An 18,350-nucleotide genomic window follows, 5' to 3' on the forward strand; every position below is an offset into this window, starting at 1 on the left:
CATTGACACGTTCAGGCAGACGAGGGGGAAGCGGCCACTATGGCACCTCCGGTGTGACTGGCAGCGCTCGCTGGCGATGTGCTTCAGGGTCCCTGCACACGAACCCCTGCCAGAATACTTCATTTTTACTGGCAGTGTGTCCCCCTGCATCAGGTTCAGGCCTCTGCTAATCAGGGCTGCTGCCAGAGTGGTACAAGTGGGAGCTGTATTTCAAGCTTTGCCCTTGCTGGTAGGCAGATCAGTGTGTAGCGTGCATGGGCAGTATTTATTTTGTTTTGCGGTGACATTGCAGGCTAATTCTTTTATGATGGGATAGTACCATCACAAGGAAGGAATATATGATGATGCAGCATAATTGTGGTTGAAACATGGAGTTTCTGGTTTCTGGTCAAACTGCCTGTAGTTATTTAATGGTGCACAGCTGGGAAAATGACAAGCGTGGGATCGTTTTGGAGTGTTTGGGCTTCCAAAAAGCCAATTGATTCAGAGGTGGGGAAGCACTGGGGATTTGGGATGTCCTGAAGAGCTGCTGGGAGCTATGGACACAGCAGCAAACCCACACTTAAGCTTTTGTACTCTTTTTCTGGAGAGATGGGATGTTGGCACCCTTCTCCAGTTCAGAGCTCCAAAGCTTTTTGTAAATCAGAAGGAGCTGGAGGATGCCCAACTTTCTGGCATTAGCCTCTTGGGGCTTTGAGAGTCATGGAGTGCACTGGCTGTGTATGCACTTTACCAGATTGTGTTGGTCCTAACCTGGGATAGCATGGAAAGTTCAACCCATGCTCACATACGTTGGGGCAGTGCTTAGCACGCCCTTTAATATGCAGCCACTTAAGCTTGTGATATGGGAGCTGGATCTGAGCCCAGTTAAACTCATCTCGTAGAGGAGACACCAACCATCTTAGTAGACATGAATAATTTTTAATCCCCTTTTGAGCTGGGCTATATTTATACTGATGACCTAAAGATGAAAGTCTGAGAGCTTACTGACAGCGTCTTCTAAAGTCACTAACTGTGCATCAGCTAGAGGGGAAGGTACTTTTCCCTCAGGAATGATGTTTGCTGACTCAAAATTTAAGCCTTCTGAAGTAGATTGAGGTGGATCTTTTATTCTGCATATGGGCAAGCATCTTCTGAATGGATGTTATGCTGAGACGTTTTCAAGCAAAATGCTCCAATCCTGTTTGTACTAAATATAATGCCACGCTGGACATGACAACAGAATACTGGTAGAGCATCCAGTTTAAGTCACGTGTTGCTTTGCAACATGAGAAATCTATGGAGAAACGAGACCAATGACATTCAAACAACTGAGGATAGAGACTGAGTGTCGCCAAGCATCTCACAGACCTTGGCCAACCAAGTGGAAGATGGAGTGTAAGTTTCACCAAGAATTCGTGTATGAATTATCAATAGGTGGTAACATTTAACCTATAGGGAATTGTAAGAGTGTATGCTCCTTCATTACCTTCCCAAAAGTTTTATATGCTATTGGAGCAGGCAGTTCTGTGATACAAAGGACAAACCAAACCGTCCCACTACTACACTACATGTGTAACCAATGAGAATGGTATAGTCTTTTTGTTCTCCCTTTTTTTAATTCTCGTAGCTGAAGATGAAATATAAATCATTGTTCCTAAACTGTTTGGGAATGGCATTAAAGTAATGGTAGATTAAAATGTCTCCACATTAAAAAGCGAAATAAAATGAATAGATGTAATCCTAAAGAGAGAAGAATGAGTATTCTTCAAACACTGAATAGGGAACTTGGAAAAAGAAAAAGCTTTAAAAAAAAATAAAAGTATTAATGCAAAAGAGATGGCCCTCACTTGGGCTTTACTGTAGAGCTTTTGCTGAGGGCTTTTCTCAGCCCACTTACAGCTTGTGTTTTGCTGCAGTTTTGAAGAAGCAGTCAGCAAAGGAATGAACGCAGTCCCCTTCTTAAATAAGGGAGCTGAGAAATATCTCTCTGATAGAATTCCTTCTTCATGTTGAAGACGAGAGCTAGTGCTGGAGGAGCAGTCAGAGGCAGCGTTTCAAGAATTTGACCTAGCAACTAATTCTTCAGAGCCCCTAACATTTCCTCTGCTCTTTCCCTCTGCAAATCCCTGGCAAAGGTACATCTCTCAAATTATTGTCTTGAATTCCCGTGGAAGGGCTGGATCAGAGGTATATTTTTATTTCGGGCTATTATATATCCCTGTAAAAGCATTTTTTCTGATGACAGAGGAAACGTTTACATCCTGCTTCCTCCACGCTGCTCATGGCAGTGCCTGTGAAAATCCAGTGTTTGTGCACGCAGAGCTGTTACAAGCACGTTACCTGACACATGCAAGTAACAGCTCGGATGAGAAATGGGCTTCTCTACGCAATTAAAGGAGGTGGTTTTGCCTTTCTCCCAGCAGTCTTTACATTTCCAGTCTTATCCTTCTGTGCTTTAGGTTTAAGCCTGAGATCCCGGGCTTCGCTTTGCTGCAGCAGTTAAAATTCCTGGAATAGCAACAGCAATATTGGTGATGCCGAGAGCCACGCAGCAAAATAAACACATGTTATTTCCAGCTCTTTCCAAAATGCAAGAACAAACAAGGACAAAGTTAATAGGGAAATAACTACTTAGAGGCTTGACAGCACTGTAAACAAGATTTGAAAAACAAAGTTTGAAGCTTTGGAGTCGGAATGGGATGGAGCGTAGCAGGGACTGATACGAAGATCCTTAATTTAACTTTGCAGAGGCGAGGTGGTCTGTGTCTCTAGCTCAGGAGTTCAGGGAGTTCCTTTTTACCAAAACAAACGAAAAACAGCAACAAGAAAGGAATATGAGGAATACTGGTCACCTCTTCTGGGACTGCTTAGCAAGTCACTCACTCTTTATGGCGAGTCCCTTGCTTTTTTGGGGTTGGTGATCTTCAATACCTGCACTTTCTGTGGTGCATATTGCAACTCATATGCATTGCATTCTCACTCAGTCCTCACTCAGACCCCTGTCTCTCTGCCTCCCCTCTTCCTGTAATTGCGTTATGTTGTTACTCGATGACAGAGCTTTTTAATACATCACTTGTGCACGTTAAACTTTACGGTCAGATTGTTAAGTTAAAAGCCCAATTCTGCCATAAGCTGAGCTTCTCTACAGCTGGTCAGTAAGAATGTGCATGCGGGCATCCAGCAAGGAATTAAAAGGCAACGAGGAAGGATTTCAGCTTTGTTACAAGGTGTAGATGCATCCTTAGAAGGTGCCCATATTAACGTACGTTATCTATCTGTCTCTGGAGCAGAGTTAGAAATAGATAGTTTTCATCTGTTTGGCTATCTAATGACAGCCCACAAAGCCAACCCCAAATGTGCAAACATTTTGTTTAATAAAAAAAAAAAAGTACTAAGGAAAAAAGGAGCTCTTCATAGCTAAAACCTGAGCTAAATGCATCTGAAAACAGTTCCGACCAGCTTTCTGCTCGAGTTGTGACCTGTTGGAGAACTCTGCTCAGTGCTTGCATTCCCAGCTAATTTGATATTGCCTTTTTTGTGGCTGAAGCTTTGTCATTTGTTTCTAAGCTGTCATTTTTATTAGTCTCCCTGGCTGATCTTTTTGGGCTCTCGTCAGGTGGTGTATGTTCTCCATTGTCTGCCTGGTCTTGGCAAGCTATAGGTCCTTTTATTGCCATATGACGTGGGCGTGCTTGCAGCAGTAGCCTGTAATTATACCCACCACAGGTGACAGTTACAAGAGAGCTTTGGTAATAATTTTAGCTGCCTGATCTGATGTTTATGAAGAAAGAGCCCTCTTTGTGGTCTGGCTGGAGTTTGCTATATTGTATTGTACTTTAGCTGTTTGATTTATGAAGCTCTTTCTTTTTTAATATGTAACGTCTTGTGTGTTTTGAAGTTCTGAAGTCTTGTTAGAGATGACTGTTGCTCTTATACTGTTTTGTACATTTTCTATTTATTTCGTATATATTGCGTTTGTTTTGCTTTTTTTTTTCTAGCAGGGTAAAATCCATCCTGTTTGTTGGCTTTATTTGTTTGTCCAACATTGGCTGAGCTCCTGTTTCCAACCACGCGTTAACAGATATGCTGTGTGCTTCCACTTACAAATCCAGGCACAGATTAGCATTAAATTGCTTTTTTTTTTTTTTGCCCTTGAGTTTTAATTATTTTATAAAGATGAAATTTGCTGTCCAGAAAGATGGTGTGGGTTCCTTCACTCTCAAACGTGAAGTGAGCTCAGAATACAAATCTCCATCCCTTTGTTGGGAATTTGGTGCAAAACATCTGGGAAAGACTGAACTGCACATTGCCTGAAAGTTGGCTTTTCTGCAGTTCTTTCTCTTGTTTGAAATTCTTCAGAGGAACTTCAGATGAAGTGTCCAGCACCTTCTGAATTTGTGAGAAAGCAATGATTTGCAATTCCTATCAATCAACGAATAGATAGGAAAAAAAACAGAAATTTTTCTTCCTTTTTGCCAGTTTATTTTGTCCTAAAGTGTTGATTTGCCATATCAGGAACCAGCCGTTTTATTTTCCCAATCTGCCTATTGTTTTTTTTCTGAAAGTTCAGTTTATTCACAGATTAGAAATCATTGAAACAATGGCAAAAGTTTGAAGTTCAGAGGGGGTTTTGTCTATATAAGACTCCTGTGGAACAGGAGTGTGGGAGAGAAACGACATGCTCACTGCTGCTGGAAATAGCTGAATTTCAGAAGCTTGTGCATAGAATTCCCTTAGTTGCATAGGGCTGTGCATGGGAAGAGGTATCAGCTCAGGCCAAATGTCTACTGTTCTTGATGTCAGAAAGTGGAGAAATTGAGGGGGGGGGGGGAGTAGAAAGTCCATGATATCTATTAGGAAGTGAAATTTTCATTAAAGGTAAGAATTATCTTACTTTCTTAGTGTGCTTTCCTCCCCACCAGAACTCAGGTGCATTGATTTTTCTTTCATTCAGGGTCTTCTTGGTTTGTTCTCATTCACGTTACTTTGACCTGGCATCTCTTAGTACTTCCAAGCACTCAGTTTTACAGAAAAGTTGTAGATGTTGACTATTACTTCCCTTGTTGTCGGTGGAGTAACCCTATCAATACTTCATGGTTTTCCTTTTTTCTCTAAGAAAGGCAAATCCTTTATCTATAGCACATGTGATCTTAAAACAGCTCACATCCTGGAAATAGCCAGGTTTCATCTTCTAAAATGAGGGAATTAGTAGAGAAGTGAAGTCAACACAACTCCGTTGACTTCAGCAAACTTACGCTATTTAACATGGGCTAGAAAGTAAGCCCTGCTCCAATACGGCCAACAGCATTTCCGAAGAGGAGGAAAATCCTGTAGGTGGCGATGGCCTCTCATGAATGAGCCAGCTCTGACGCTCCTGCTTTTGTCAGATTTTTCTGTCAGGTTTTCCCTCTTCTTGCTTGAACTATTTTATTGTTAATTCAATTCGCTCATTCTCTCGGCGCTAATGTAACACCAGTTGCAGAAATGTTGACAACTGGAAGAAATTCCATGTCTGAAGGTAACGCGGCGTTTTGGTTTTATGATGGAGAAGGATGCACCTTGAGGGGTTTCTCTGAAAGCACTCTACTACTTTTTTAAATGAGAAAGAGTTGGATCCTATACAGGATCTGAGAATAAAGGAGGATTAGTGTAGAAGCTGCGGAGCAAAGACTTCTTTTTAAGCCTATTCTCTTTAGTTTTACTTCTTTTCACTACCAACTAAGAGCTGCTCTGACTGAGGTTAGTCTTAAGCAACTGGGATGTTTCTAGGGTGTTGAACATAAGGTTGTTTAAGGATAAAAATCATAATAAAAGTATCCTATGTCAGAACATTATTTGGTTTGTTTTTTTTTAAACTGCAGAATCCCAGAAATCTGTTTTTAAAAGTCTTATTGATCATGAATTAGTTTGACTACTGCAGAATTAGACTGGCACAAATAGCATCCCTGAGTTCTGTGATCTCCTTTCTCCCTGCTTCGTTAGAATTTAGTGTATAAGTCTTAATTGTGATGTCCACATTGTAGTCAAGCTTAGCTTGGTGGCAGGTGCTTTTTTTTTTTGTTTAAAATGCTGTGCTGTGATTTTAATAAATATGTAGGGCATGCAGTGTTTTCTACTGGTCTAATATGCTGTTTTATTTTAGCATTAACTTTACCCATGGAACACCAGCATGCTTAATGAGAGATGAGTGCCATATGTGAGCAGAAGTGTCCGCACACACACAAAAAAACCCACCAACAAAACAGCCTTTATCTGCTCTGCTAGTTGAGATGCAGAACTTTCTGCTTGCTTTTTGAGAGAAGTCGCTGTCTTCTGTACTTTCCTTCAGCTTTCATCTTTTAATGGAACAGAGGAGCTGCACAGCTTTGTATCAGAGCCAATTGTCAACTTTCATTAGATGTAGCCTATTGTTTGTTCAGATTAGAAATAACTGCATTACACTTTGACTTTGAAGACTTGTTTGTTTTTAAATATACTAGGTATACGTGACCTTTTTGTCATTTTTGATGCACTTGGCTCGGCAAACTTGAGATACACGTTTAAACAGCAGCAAGAAGCATTTGTAATGCAAGGGCTTCACAAAAGGCACTTTCTGTAGTTCTAGAAAAGTGAAACAAAGTCCTGCAGCTAATGCAAACTATGCGTGGATTAATATAAAGTCGTCTTAGCTGGTGTTGTACATCAAATCCATGGCGTGGGGGAGAAGGAAGACCTCTGCACCCCTTACTTAGCAGTGGGTGGGAATGGAGTTCTTTTTAAAGTCCCCTTATGCTTTGTCCCCATGAGGAGTGTTCAGACGTGGCCTCTGTCAGAAAGTGATGGCGAGGAGCTCTGATTCCATTAGAAAAATGCACTGAGCAAATTTTCTTAAAATGTTTGGAATATTAAATGAGAAATGCTAATGTCACTGTATCAATTAGGTATTTTTTTTTGCAGAGCGTGCCCATCAGGAATTAGATGGTGACTTGTTCTAGCAGTTAAGAAAACATCCCCAGATACTTTCTTGCACACATTTGGGAAAATTATTTGCAATGATGTATTTCAATTTCCTTAATAAACTAGAGCTGCCTTCCTAATTCCCTTTCCCTCAAGTCCCTCCACAGGGGCTAAAGAAATGGAGTATTTTGAAATTGTTATCAGATAACTGTTTCTACGAATAAGGAACTAATGTACGCCCTTTAAAATAGATTTATGTTGCAAAGCTGGGAAGTAAACAGTGGTGACAGAAAGGAAATATGAGATTATTAAAAATGAAGACATTTTGCAGAGCTACTCTGGATTGCTTTATTTTTTTCCTTTTTTTTTTTCTTCTCGTGGGAAGTAGAAGCTCTGTGACTGCATGCACTGCAATGGCTTTCCTGCTATTTTAAAATTAGAATACCAGTACAGATAGTGGTCCTTCAGTGCCCAGTGAATACGGTCTTATGCACTGATACCTATAGCAAGACACAGGGAGTGACTATGAGATCAAATGCTCTGCTTAAAAAGCCTTAGGGAAGCATTATGTGTCTAAGGTCTGATCTATTGTCTGAGAGGTCGGAGAGTGTTAATGCACTCTGCAAAGATTAGACTCCCTCTCTAATTGCTCCAACACTTCCTTAAAGGATTTGAACAGTCGGGAGAGGTGATGCTCCATGTCAATTTTTGTCTTCTGACAGCCGTTGAAGTTTATCTGTCTTTCCGCAGCGACCACTCGATCACGGCAGCCAGGCGGTGTCAGAAGTAAAAACCCAGAGTTAGGGTTGAGAACAGTGAATGCCTCCACTTACAACTTTGGTTTTTTTATTCAGGTCTTAATTGCTTTTGGTAGCGGGAGCAGGATTGATCTCACAGGCCGTTCGGTTTAAACGTGGTGAGGGGGAACTCCTGAAGTCCCATGAAAACTTGAACTCATTGAGTCTGATGAGAAGCCACTCTCTAATTCCAAAGCGGTTCAGATGATTGTTTGCATTTCTTATAGCGCAGCTGATGTTTCCCAACTGGATCTCTATGGAGCCAAGCCAGTGCAGGGTATAGCCGCCGTTGTGCTTTGTGTCTGTAGAGCTGTGCAGTGCCACGATCTGAATTAGCCATGTGCTCATTGCTGCTTATCCCAAGCTTTTCCTTTCTCTCACAAAGTACGACAAGGATTTTGGTTTCCCTTGGCTTGTAGAGCCCAATCCGCATATACAAAAATTCACTAAGGAAGGCTCCTGCAGTGAAGCTTTTCTGCTGCGTAACTGGCATGTTGGCAGAGACAAGTACATGGCCTCAGCATAGGTTTTACAAAACGCAATAGAAATTTGCCCAGTGGATGAAAACCACTCAACAGAGGATATCATTCTGCAGTCCAGGTATTTGAAAATCAGCTGGTAGCACCAAATGGTTTTGTTGTTTGCTTAAAGCACTGACCTACTGCAATGGATTCTGTTTGCCAAGGACGCTTCTCCTGCACTTTTGGAGCAAGGGATGAGAAAGGGTGAATGTGACTAGGAAAAGAGAGAGATGGTTCAAGCCCAGGAGAACCTGGAACGTGTAATATTTCTGCAACAAGGCTGTGGTATTGTAATGTTCACAGTAGGGTTACATTACTGTAACAAGTGGGGAATTGCACCCATCTTTTAAGGCCTGCTTGACAGACAGATGTGCTGTTATGGTGCAGTTCACACCACAGGTCCTGTCAAGCAGCCTTCCTGTAGGCTTTTTTGCCTGTGGATTGGAAGCTTTTGAATCTGATAGTGTCAGTGGTTTTGCTAGTCTTGTTGGTACACAGAATCCATTTCACACATAAAAATGTATAAATATGACCTATATAAATACATACATTTAAAGCATCGTTTCTGGACTCCGAGCAGATGACTAATACAGCTGTTCAAAGGAGGAAAGCTTTTTATTTATTTATTTTTTTTTTTGAATAAAAAACCCTCTTGGCTCTGAATCGGAAATTGAGGAGCAGAATCCATCAAGTGTATTCTGGTCGTTCTCACATGGGTAGTTCCTCCTTCCTTTCCTGCATAGCATGTTCCTTTGCACTGTTGCTATATTACATGAAATGTTTCATCTGTATATAAAAATTAAAAATTCAAACAAAAATCTGGCCCACATGAAGAACAGGCCCTTTGGGCATATGGTTCATTATGCATATTCGTTTAATTACTAAAACACTTGGGATGTCTCTACTGCCCTTGCTTTCAACTTGTAAAGTTGGATCTGTTCTGCAGCGCAGAATATGTTGAACAGGCATGTGTTATAAAGGACTTCAGTCTTCTCCTATTTAAAACTCTGTGTAATGTTCTTGGCTGGATTGTTAGAATTTACTGAATATTAGTTCAATCCATTGCATCAAAACAGCAGTTCAGGATCTCTTTTCCCTTAACACCTTCTCTAACCCCAAAAAGGCAAGTTTTACAGTGGTTACTTCATAGCTGTGTTTACTATCAAAGTAACACGAGACCCGAGGCTTTGGATTTCAGGCACATTCCCACAAAGCACCTCAAGTCGCACGTTGAAGCTGTATAACTTTTATTAGCTAAGAAGGGATTGCTGCGATAGTGTGACTTTAATTGATTTTCAGGGCAAACAGGTGGTGATGGTTTCGGCATCCCCTAGTCTCCTGCCATTCCTAATTTGGAGCTGCACGTATAATAGCTTTATTAAAATAAACAGTCTTCTGGCTTTGGTTTTACCTGAACAGCTGCCTGAAATTGCAAGAGGCTCGCAACATTTTTTTTTTCCTGTATTGTTGTGTGTTTTGGAAAGCAAGATGCTCTAGATCTGTTAGGGGAAAATCTCTATTAGACAATCACGTTGTCAATGCTAAGGTTTATTTTTTTTTTTTGCATCTCTGCTGTTGTTGCTGATTTACAATCGCAACCTATTTGGGATGTAATTCCAGGGAGTATCCCAGCCATCTCCATGCATTTGTTCTGTAATGCAGCAGTGATGTCTCTCTGAAGATTATGAACCTGCAAAAATTATGTAAGTGTGTTTTAATCACTCTCTCTGTTCTGAGTATCCAGCGTGCAGGTGAGATGTGGGGAAGGCTGGGGTTCAGCCACAGTTTTTGCTCTCCTACTTAAGTAACATCTCTCCTCCCTGTAGCAGAATAAACCAAAACCCACAGCCAAAAAAACAAAAGCAGTGTGCTTTGCTCCTTCTATTCTCTTTCAGTCTGAAAGCAGCAGTGGGGCCGAGAGTGCTGGGGAGAAGGGTGCCAGGCAGTTCTGAAACACTTGTGGCGCCGAAGGGCATGGTTAGTGGGCACGGTGGTGATGTGTTGGTGGTTGAACCGGATGATCTTAATGGTCTTTTCCAACCTTAATGGTTCTATGATTTCTGTGTACAAGCGCCTCCGTATGTGGGTTTACTGCAACCTGTTTTTTTTTTTCCATGCCATAGCTGGCAACTGCCAAGGAAGTAACGCTATGTGTGATCCTCCTGCCGTCGTATTCTGAGATTAAGTCTAATTAAATATGCTTACTTGATTAGAGAGTCCTTTTTTCTTTCCTTGTTGAGTTCTAATATTCACTGTGAACATGAAGGGGAGAAGTCATTAAAGTCATTTAAGCATATTGCTTAAGTGTGTCGTTTGCTACCAGTGGTAACCCAGTGTTGATAGTCCAAAGTTACAGAATGCTTCCACTGAATCCTGCTACACTTACTGTACAGTTACGTCACCATCTGACCCTTACAGCTAGTATTTCTCACCGTGTTAACAAATACGTCTCCAAGGTAAGTGGGCATTTATCAGCTTAGCTAATGATCATTTTTTTCATGACCCTTTTAAGGTGTTCACCCTATCCAGAATAAATAAAATTAACCTACGTTTTTTCCTCCTTTTAAATAGCACAGATATTTTTTCTGACATTTGTTGGAAGAATTATTTACTGTAGGATCAGGCTTTTAACTCTCATCATGCCTGCCTTCCCTGAAAATAGATCATAACTTTCTGGATGAGACTAATTCTTAAGCTATAGCCCTACTGATAAACAAACCAAAACATCAGAGATAAAAATGACCGTTTAATTTAGCGACAATATAAAACAGTACATTTTTGTTTGGCATGCCTCCCTCCCCTTTGTTTTAAGATCTTCCTCCATTGCCTTTGTCTGTCATAGTTCTCCCTTAAGAAACATGCAGATTTATTCTCTTGACCCACTCCCAATGGACTACCCGAAAAGATAGAAAACTGTTGTAATCTTTTTCCCGTTTCTTCCCCCCCCCCCAATTTTAAAGCTTCGTTGCTTGAGGGTCTCTAACTGTATTTTACTTGGCTCAGGAAATGTAAAATATGTTAGAAAAAACATGAGGGAAAAATTAGAGCAGTCAGCAGGCTAGCAAACAGCTATTTCTTCAGTGTCTGCAGCCTGAGAAGATTTGAAGTCTTTTGCTGTAAAACTGTAGTACATACATAAATATAGAACCCCAAAACAATCAGTGTTGTGCTTTTTTTTATTGTTTTTTTTATTGCCCCCTTTTTGGGTTAGGGATAAGGAGGAAGTGCAGCCTCAAGAGAATTGTTCGGAGGCATCCCGTGGAACTTGTGGTGGGCTGGTATGCTTTGGGGTTTTCATTTATGTGTCCTAAAGGAAAAAGGCAGCATGCCTCCTTCAGACACCGCTTTTTGTGTTGAAAATAGTTGTCCATGATGATATTTGATAGGTAGTCTTCAGATGTCTGCAATGAGACATATAAATGATTTTGCCGTACTGATTCTGTGACTATATACATGGGGTAATGGCTCTAAGTTGTGCCAGAAGGGGTTCAGGTTAGATGTTAGGAGAAATTTCTTCTCAGAAGGTGTGTTGGGCACTGGCACAGCTGCCCTTGGAAGTGTTGGAGTCAACATCGCTGGTGGTGTTGAAGAACCTTGGGGATGTGGCACTGAAGGACATACAGTTAGTGGGGTGAGGGTGGGTTGGGCTTGGATTAGGTGATCTTGAAGGTCTTTTCCAACCTTCACAATCCTGTGATTCTGTGAAATTTTGATTCACAAACTTAAGAGTATTATGAGTTTGGTGAAATAAACTCAAACCAAGTGGCTCTTCCCTGACCCCTCATTAAAGGAAGATCTCTAAGGATTTTGTTTTTAATTTCCTAGGCAGGCTAATCTGATTAATGTAACAAAAATTAAATATATATATATACAAGTAAAAAAATAAAGGAAAAGAAACTGCTTTTTTTCTTCCCTTTGCTTTTAGGTGGTGTTGGGTGGAGTGTGGTTGTTTCATGTTAAGTTCTCATTCTGCTTCCAGACATTGTTAGGAATGAAGAATAAATCCGTTGGACTTGTTAGTGACATAAAAGTAAATCATCATCCAAGCAGGGACGTTTTGTAAGTGTTAGCAATCAGGTATTCTTAAATGTACCATCACAACCTTCCCTGGTTGAGCTGCAACAGCAGCGTCCCAAGATGATGGTGGAGAACAGACCATAATACTGTCAACTCTTCTGAGTTCACTGTGACTTTTGCAGAATAGCATGCTGTTCTGTAAGCTCAGTTTCTTGGAATCCTGTGATTGCACATGAGTCAGAGTTTTCATTTAAAACACAAATGGGTTTCTATTTCCTAGCAGCAGCAGCAAAGAAAATGCGATCCCCCTGAAGAATCTGAACTAGGCAGCGATTAAAAAAAAAAAGAAGGCCCTGTTGCACATTGACTTGAGTAGTGTGAGATGTGTGTTCTTAAGAGAGTTTTTTGGTCATTTTGTTGGTTGTTTCACATCTTATATTATTGGTAGTGGGGAATATTGGTTTGTGGGGGTTTTTTGGGGGTATTCAGGCTGATCTTAAAATACTGATCCTTGTGAGTACAGTTCCAGTCCTTGCGTCTTACTACAAAGGCTTTCTTCTGTCACTCATTTTCCTTCTTGCGTTGTTGTATGTAATATAAATCATTGAACAGAAATCAGGCATCTCCTGTTAACCCCATTCACGGTCGCTTTCTCAGAGGGCTGCACCTGGAGCAAGCAGGGGCAGGACATGTGGTTGTGGCAGCAGGACGTGGCTCGGCATCTCTCAGCCTACACAGACTGCTGATGTGGGCAAACATAGCCGTGTTGTTTCTGTTACTTAAGGCATCTTCCGGAAAAAATGAGTAGCATGGTATCAAACTGGGCTGTATAAGCAAACACTTTATTTGTAATCTTCAGCTCTGTGCTGTGACATGCATCTAATGCGTGCAGTCTGGTGTTCTGATTTGGTTTTGGGGTGTTTTTTTTTTTGTTTCGCATTCTAATACAATTTGCCCTTGCGACAGTACACCCATGGAAAAGAGCTAAACTTTGTGATATAGCCATAAAATTAGCAAGTTTTATGCAAGCTGTACACATATGTGGAGCAATGCAGGGATAATTTGTAACGCAGCATAAATATTTAAAGATCTCCATTCCTTCACATCATGTTTGATTTTGGTCATCCCCACTCAATACAACGCACGTACCATGCTGCTGCTGAGATGCTCTGTGTTCTTTTGCTGAGGACACAAAAAGCAAATTGAATCTAAAGTAAATAGGTTTCTTCTGACAGTACTGCTTTATTTAAGTATAATTTCTCTTCCTGCCATGTTCTTTGTTACTGCATCACAACGAGGGAATGACTGCTCATTACCAGCTTGAGCATTGCTCAGGTCAGTAGGTGTTCTCAGCTGAGCGTGGTATGGCAAGGTAGTGTCCTATGCAATGAGGGTAATGGGAAGGATGGTTAAGTGCAACTGTGGAGGAGTCTTCCAAAACCAAATTCTTTGGGAGGGGTAATTTACTGGAAAATATTTTCTGTGTGTCAGCCCCTGTTTGCTGTGTCTCAACATGGGGCTATTTTAGTCATGTTTCCTTAACTGCTAGAAACCTCCTTTTCAGTGTTGTCCCCCATCAGATGCACACGCCGTTCCGTGATCACAAAGGTGGTTACTGCATTCACACGGCTCTGCGTGCTGTGCTTTGATTTCCATTACATGGGCTCAGCACCATGTTAGCACACCTATCATGCCTGTTATCTCAAGGAGGTGCCTCAGTATATGCAGGTGCGTACGCACATACGCACACGCTTCCTGCACTAAGTAGGTATGTCCAATCTCCCTTCAGCTCTTTTACTCTCCCCTTCTAAGAGCAGGAATAAGTATCTGTCAGAAATAATTTATTGTTGACAAGCTTATTGCCTCGGAGGGATTTGAATGCCCTTTTGGGGAGCCCGTGTCTTATCCTGTAGTTTGGTGCAGAGGGACTGAAAGCTTAAAAAGAATGCTGGGTAGTTCAGAGTCCGTTTGTGACGACTGCATGACTTTGAGATAAGTTAGAAACATCTAATTCCTCTTCCCTGTAAATGAAGGGAAATGTGTCTTTATGCCTCTAATCAAAATCAGTGTTTTGATTTGGTTGAAAACAGATAACTTGGAGTAGCATTAGCTCATTTGTTTCTCCTGACTTTTCCTGAATTGCATAGGCCACGTTCATAAATGGTGAGGAAACTTTTGACAAAGCTGTTAGTCATTCAGAGTTCAGTCAAATTGTGTGTGGTTTTGAAACCTGATGTTTCAAATAATATTTTTCACAGTTCGACTGATGAGGCATTTCATTAGCATTGGAGCCTACGCTGCCTGAGAAAATAACCTTTTACCATAGGTTTCTTGCATGCATTTAATCTCCTTTCACTTTATTTTTTCCATCTGATGGAATGCATCCCTCTCCTTTTCCCATCCCTGCTGTTTTTCAAGAATTATTCTGTTAAACAATGTAGCATTTGTTATTTCTCTAGAAGGACTTACTAGGCCAAAAAATCCTTTTTTAGTTAAAAAAAAAAAAAAGATATATAATTAATAAGTAGAAAAATTATACAGAAAATCCCATTTAATGCTAGGTTTCTAAACCTCTTAAAACTATTCTATCCCTTGACTGTGGGTTTGCTGGTGACAAATGTTTTCTGGGCATACTTTAGTAGACACCCGTCTAAAATCTGTTCTTAATAGTCAGATCCTAAATTGGAACCAGAGGGGCAGAAAAACCAGATTTGAAATGTGTTTCTAAAGGTTTGTTTTTACTTTCAGTTGAGACTGCCTTCTCTCATCTTTTGTACTGCTGTCAAAAGGGCCACTCTCGTGGTTGTTCAAACTCCATGCTTCTTGACAGGAACAGTTGGACCCCTCTTCAATGATTTTCAGATGAAACAGCTTCCAAACCTCCAGAGCTTTAACTTGTAGTTATTAGGCCCTTTGAAATAGCAACACGTTAATCAGCTGAAATCGAGTGGTCCTTTCTCCAAGGCTGTGATGTTGCTGTTCTCTTCTACCTAGAACTCTAGTCTAAATATCAGTGTCAAGAGCTCTTTTTTTCCCCCTCCAGATCTGTCTATCTCTTTTCTGCTTCTATTTTGATAATTGCTTTATAATGCTGTGAATTAAATTGTTCAGTTCGATAATAGGCTTTTATGTTCTCAGATTGCATTAGAAGATGTAACACAGAGAGCTGGTTTTTGCTTGTTGTCTTTTATTTTAGAAATCAGCTGCTGTCGTTTTAACTTCTCTCGTGCACAGCATGAAGCCCAGCACAAAAGGTGTCAGTGATGTCATGGATTACGTTTGACAGAACTTGGTCTAACGATGATATGAAATGTGAAGACTTAAAGTATGGTTTGTTAAAACCAGATCGTTTGGATCAGGGGCTCTTGGATGCTGTCCTTGACTTCTGTGAGCAAGTAATCTGAACCTGTTCATGATTTCCCCTACCAACCTATGTGTTAAGAAAAAGATAGACCAGGGCCTAAAAGAAGGTGGGAAAATATCGATCCTTGCAATAACCATTGTATGTGTCAGCAGCTGAACCATTCTTGAGTTTTGACAAAAGGTTTTGGTAGTAAATAATTTAAGAGGGATGTTGTGGGAGCTCTGGAGGAGGAGGAAATATGAACTTGCATGTAGTGATCTTTCTGTTTTGGGTGAGCATTTTGGGACTCACCTGGCACAAGCTTTGCGAGATCCACCATTGCCAACATCATAAAATAGGAGGCATTACTTTCGGATCAGCCCTTGCACTTGGTATTCCAGGGCTGCATGAGAAATGAAAAGCAGGATTTGGGCTTATATAGGAAGTGCTTTGCTGGCCGATGCCATAGAACTACTGAAAAGGCTGTTAGGGTGCAGAAATATATCTATTTACTGTATAAACACCCTCTGAACTTTTATTATGTACTATATGTATTATGTATTGTACAGCAATCATTTCCCATATCTTTGAGGCTAAATAGTTTCTGAATAGCTAATTCAATTTGTCTTGTATCTGTGTTGTGTCACAGCAATGAAAGTTTCCTCTATTGCAATGGTAACAGTAAAGCAGCTCTTCTTAAGTAGGTGTGGGAGCTCTATCGAAGTGTCGCCATCTGAATTACAACTCAGCAGCTGATAACCAGTCAGCGTTAGAAAGGAAGCAACAGTACGCCTCAGCTATCAATTGAGCCTGCACTGAGATTTTGTAATTAAATTTTAAGTTTTATTTAAGGTCTGAAACTTAATAATACACAAAACATACTGTTGGATCTAAAATCACCAAGGTCTTGATTTTCCATCTTGCCGAAATGACCTGCGATTGCAAGGTTGTATTATACTTGCAACAGAGCAGAGTGACGTTCATATAGGATGGTGACAGATGCACTAGAATTGGTACAAGTCCTGCAACTGAATGAATGAAGAAAGGTTCTTCAAGGGATTCATTGACTCCTGTAGGAGTCAGCGTAGCTGACTGCTGGTGGAGTCTTTGCTGTGCTAAGACAAGAGTGAATTCATGCAGACCCTGAGGAGATGATGTATATACAACCTCCTTCAACATGCCAAAGCACATTTTTTTTTAAAGAATTATCTAGCAATATGAATTTCTATAAAAGTGCTTTCATAAGGATCAGAATATATGTGTGCATCTATTCTTAGCCACCTGTGTAAACCCCAGGTACATATAGATAGATATTTGCAGTGACAGGTACTTTAGAATGATATTTGAGGTGGGACAAGAGCTGGTATCACCTTTACTTGATCTTACAAAGCAAGTAAAGATTCATTCGGGGGAATTGGAATAACTTAAGAATTGTTTTTTAATCTTGAGATACCACAGTTTTTGGAGACTCCTGTAAGAGAGTTCAAGTATCATACCTTTTTTCCCAGTATTCTTGTGTTGCTGTTACCTTGCTTACATATGAAATGTGACTGTTCGTATAATGATCTAATTTGTAAATACGTTGAAGAGCATGATAAAGAAATTAAAACCAAATCCTTTTCTAAGTTCTCGTGCTGCAAATCAGTAGTGTGGGGCTTATGTTTCATGGATGTCAGCTCCCTTTATAAATGTGTATATGTCAAATATTGTTTTAGTGACCTACAAATGACAATGGCAGGATGACAATCTAAGTCCTTGCATAGTAACTGTTAAGATAAATCAGGTTGGCTTTAGAAACCCCTGTTTGGACAGGGCTACATCTATGGTCATTGTCTTTTGGTTTATGTTCGGCCCCTGGTAGATGCTAACTGACCAATTGCCAAATGTCAGGCAAGACTTTTTGTTTAGAAGTTACAGAAGCTGCTGTTTTGTAGGGGTGTGATTTCTCCCCGTGGATTGCAGTGGGAAGTAGTGTTTGGTGCGGTGTGGGTAGAGTTTGGAGTCCATAATGCTATATATGTTGCCATAATTAGCCTGTTCTGCAAATGCAAGCCTCGCCTTCATATACAGAGTCTGACAGGCCAAGGGTTAGTGGAGTTAGAGATTTGGCTTTCTGATCACCCACAGTTGTCCTCTCATGACAGTTTGAGTGTTAAGTGGGGGATCTGACTCACTTTCACCTGCCTGTATTATTCCAAAAATGTGACGTTTTGTTTCTGATGACTTCTGAGATTCCTTTGGGGGAAGAAAAATCTGATAAATGTTTTTGTGCCTACTCTCTAAAGGAGATTGCTTAATATTTAGCTTAAAGTTTCTACCAGCATCAGTCAGTTCTTCTGAAAATGCTATGTATGAGTAGAAAAGGAAATGGGATCACAACATGCATTTTATGACAGTTCTGGATTTAGTTTATTAACTTGCATTTCCAACCACAAGGTTTGGAGTCTGTTCACGTATCATTGGTATTTGTTAGACACGACTGCTGTTCGACTTGGTATCATGCGTTTGAAAAACCTAAATGCTTTTTAGATCCCCATCACAATGGTTACATGTTTCGCTGATCCAATTTGCAGAACAGAACCTCAAAATTTGGCTTCTCCTTCTGCTGTCAGTGGGTTTTATCAGATACCTTTTCTGGGTAAAGAGGCCCCAGGCAACCAGTGAAATCAGAATATGCTTTACTGAAAAATGGCAGGCTTATGGAAACGGAGGATGGAATTTACAGATTCTTTCCCAAAATAAAGCATCATATAC

General features: G+C 40.6%; 1 protein-coding gene across 8 annotated transcripts in view; it reads left to right on the forward strand.

Annotated features, from left to right (window-relative positions):
- The window catches only part of MCTP2 (multiple C2 and transmembrane domain containing 2), a 113,013-nt gene that overhangs the window by 71,426 nt on the left and 23,237 nt on the right, over nucleotides 1-18,350 (forward strand). Inside the window, exon 19 of one of the 8 annotated variants that reach the window (XM_040706488.2) lies at nucleotides 15,450-15,590. The exons of 6 other annotated variants lie outside the window; for them this stretch is intronic. In XM_040706488.2, coding sequence (XP_040562422.1) covers nucleotides 15,450-15,536 — 87 coding nt within the window. In that variant the 3' untranslated portion in view covers nucleotides 15,537-15,590. Of the gene's footprint in view, nucleotides 1-9,856; nucleotides 9,920-15,449; nucleotides 15,591-18,350 lie in introns of those variants that run through there. One more of the 8 variants, XM_040706489.2, reaches the window with a different exon arrangement.

The sequence above is a fragment of the Gallus gallus genome, chromosome 10 (genome assembly GCF_016699485.2).
Source record: "Gallus gallus isolate bGalGal1 chromosome 10, bGalGal1.mat.broiler.GRCg7b, whole genome shotgun sequence".
NCBI lineage: Eukaryota > Metazoa > Chordata > Aves > Galliformes > Phasianidae > Gallus > Gallus gallus.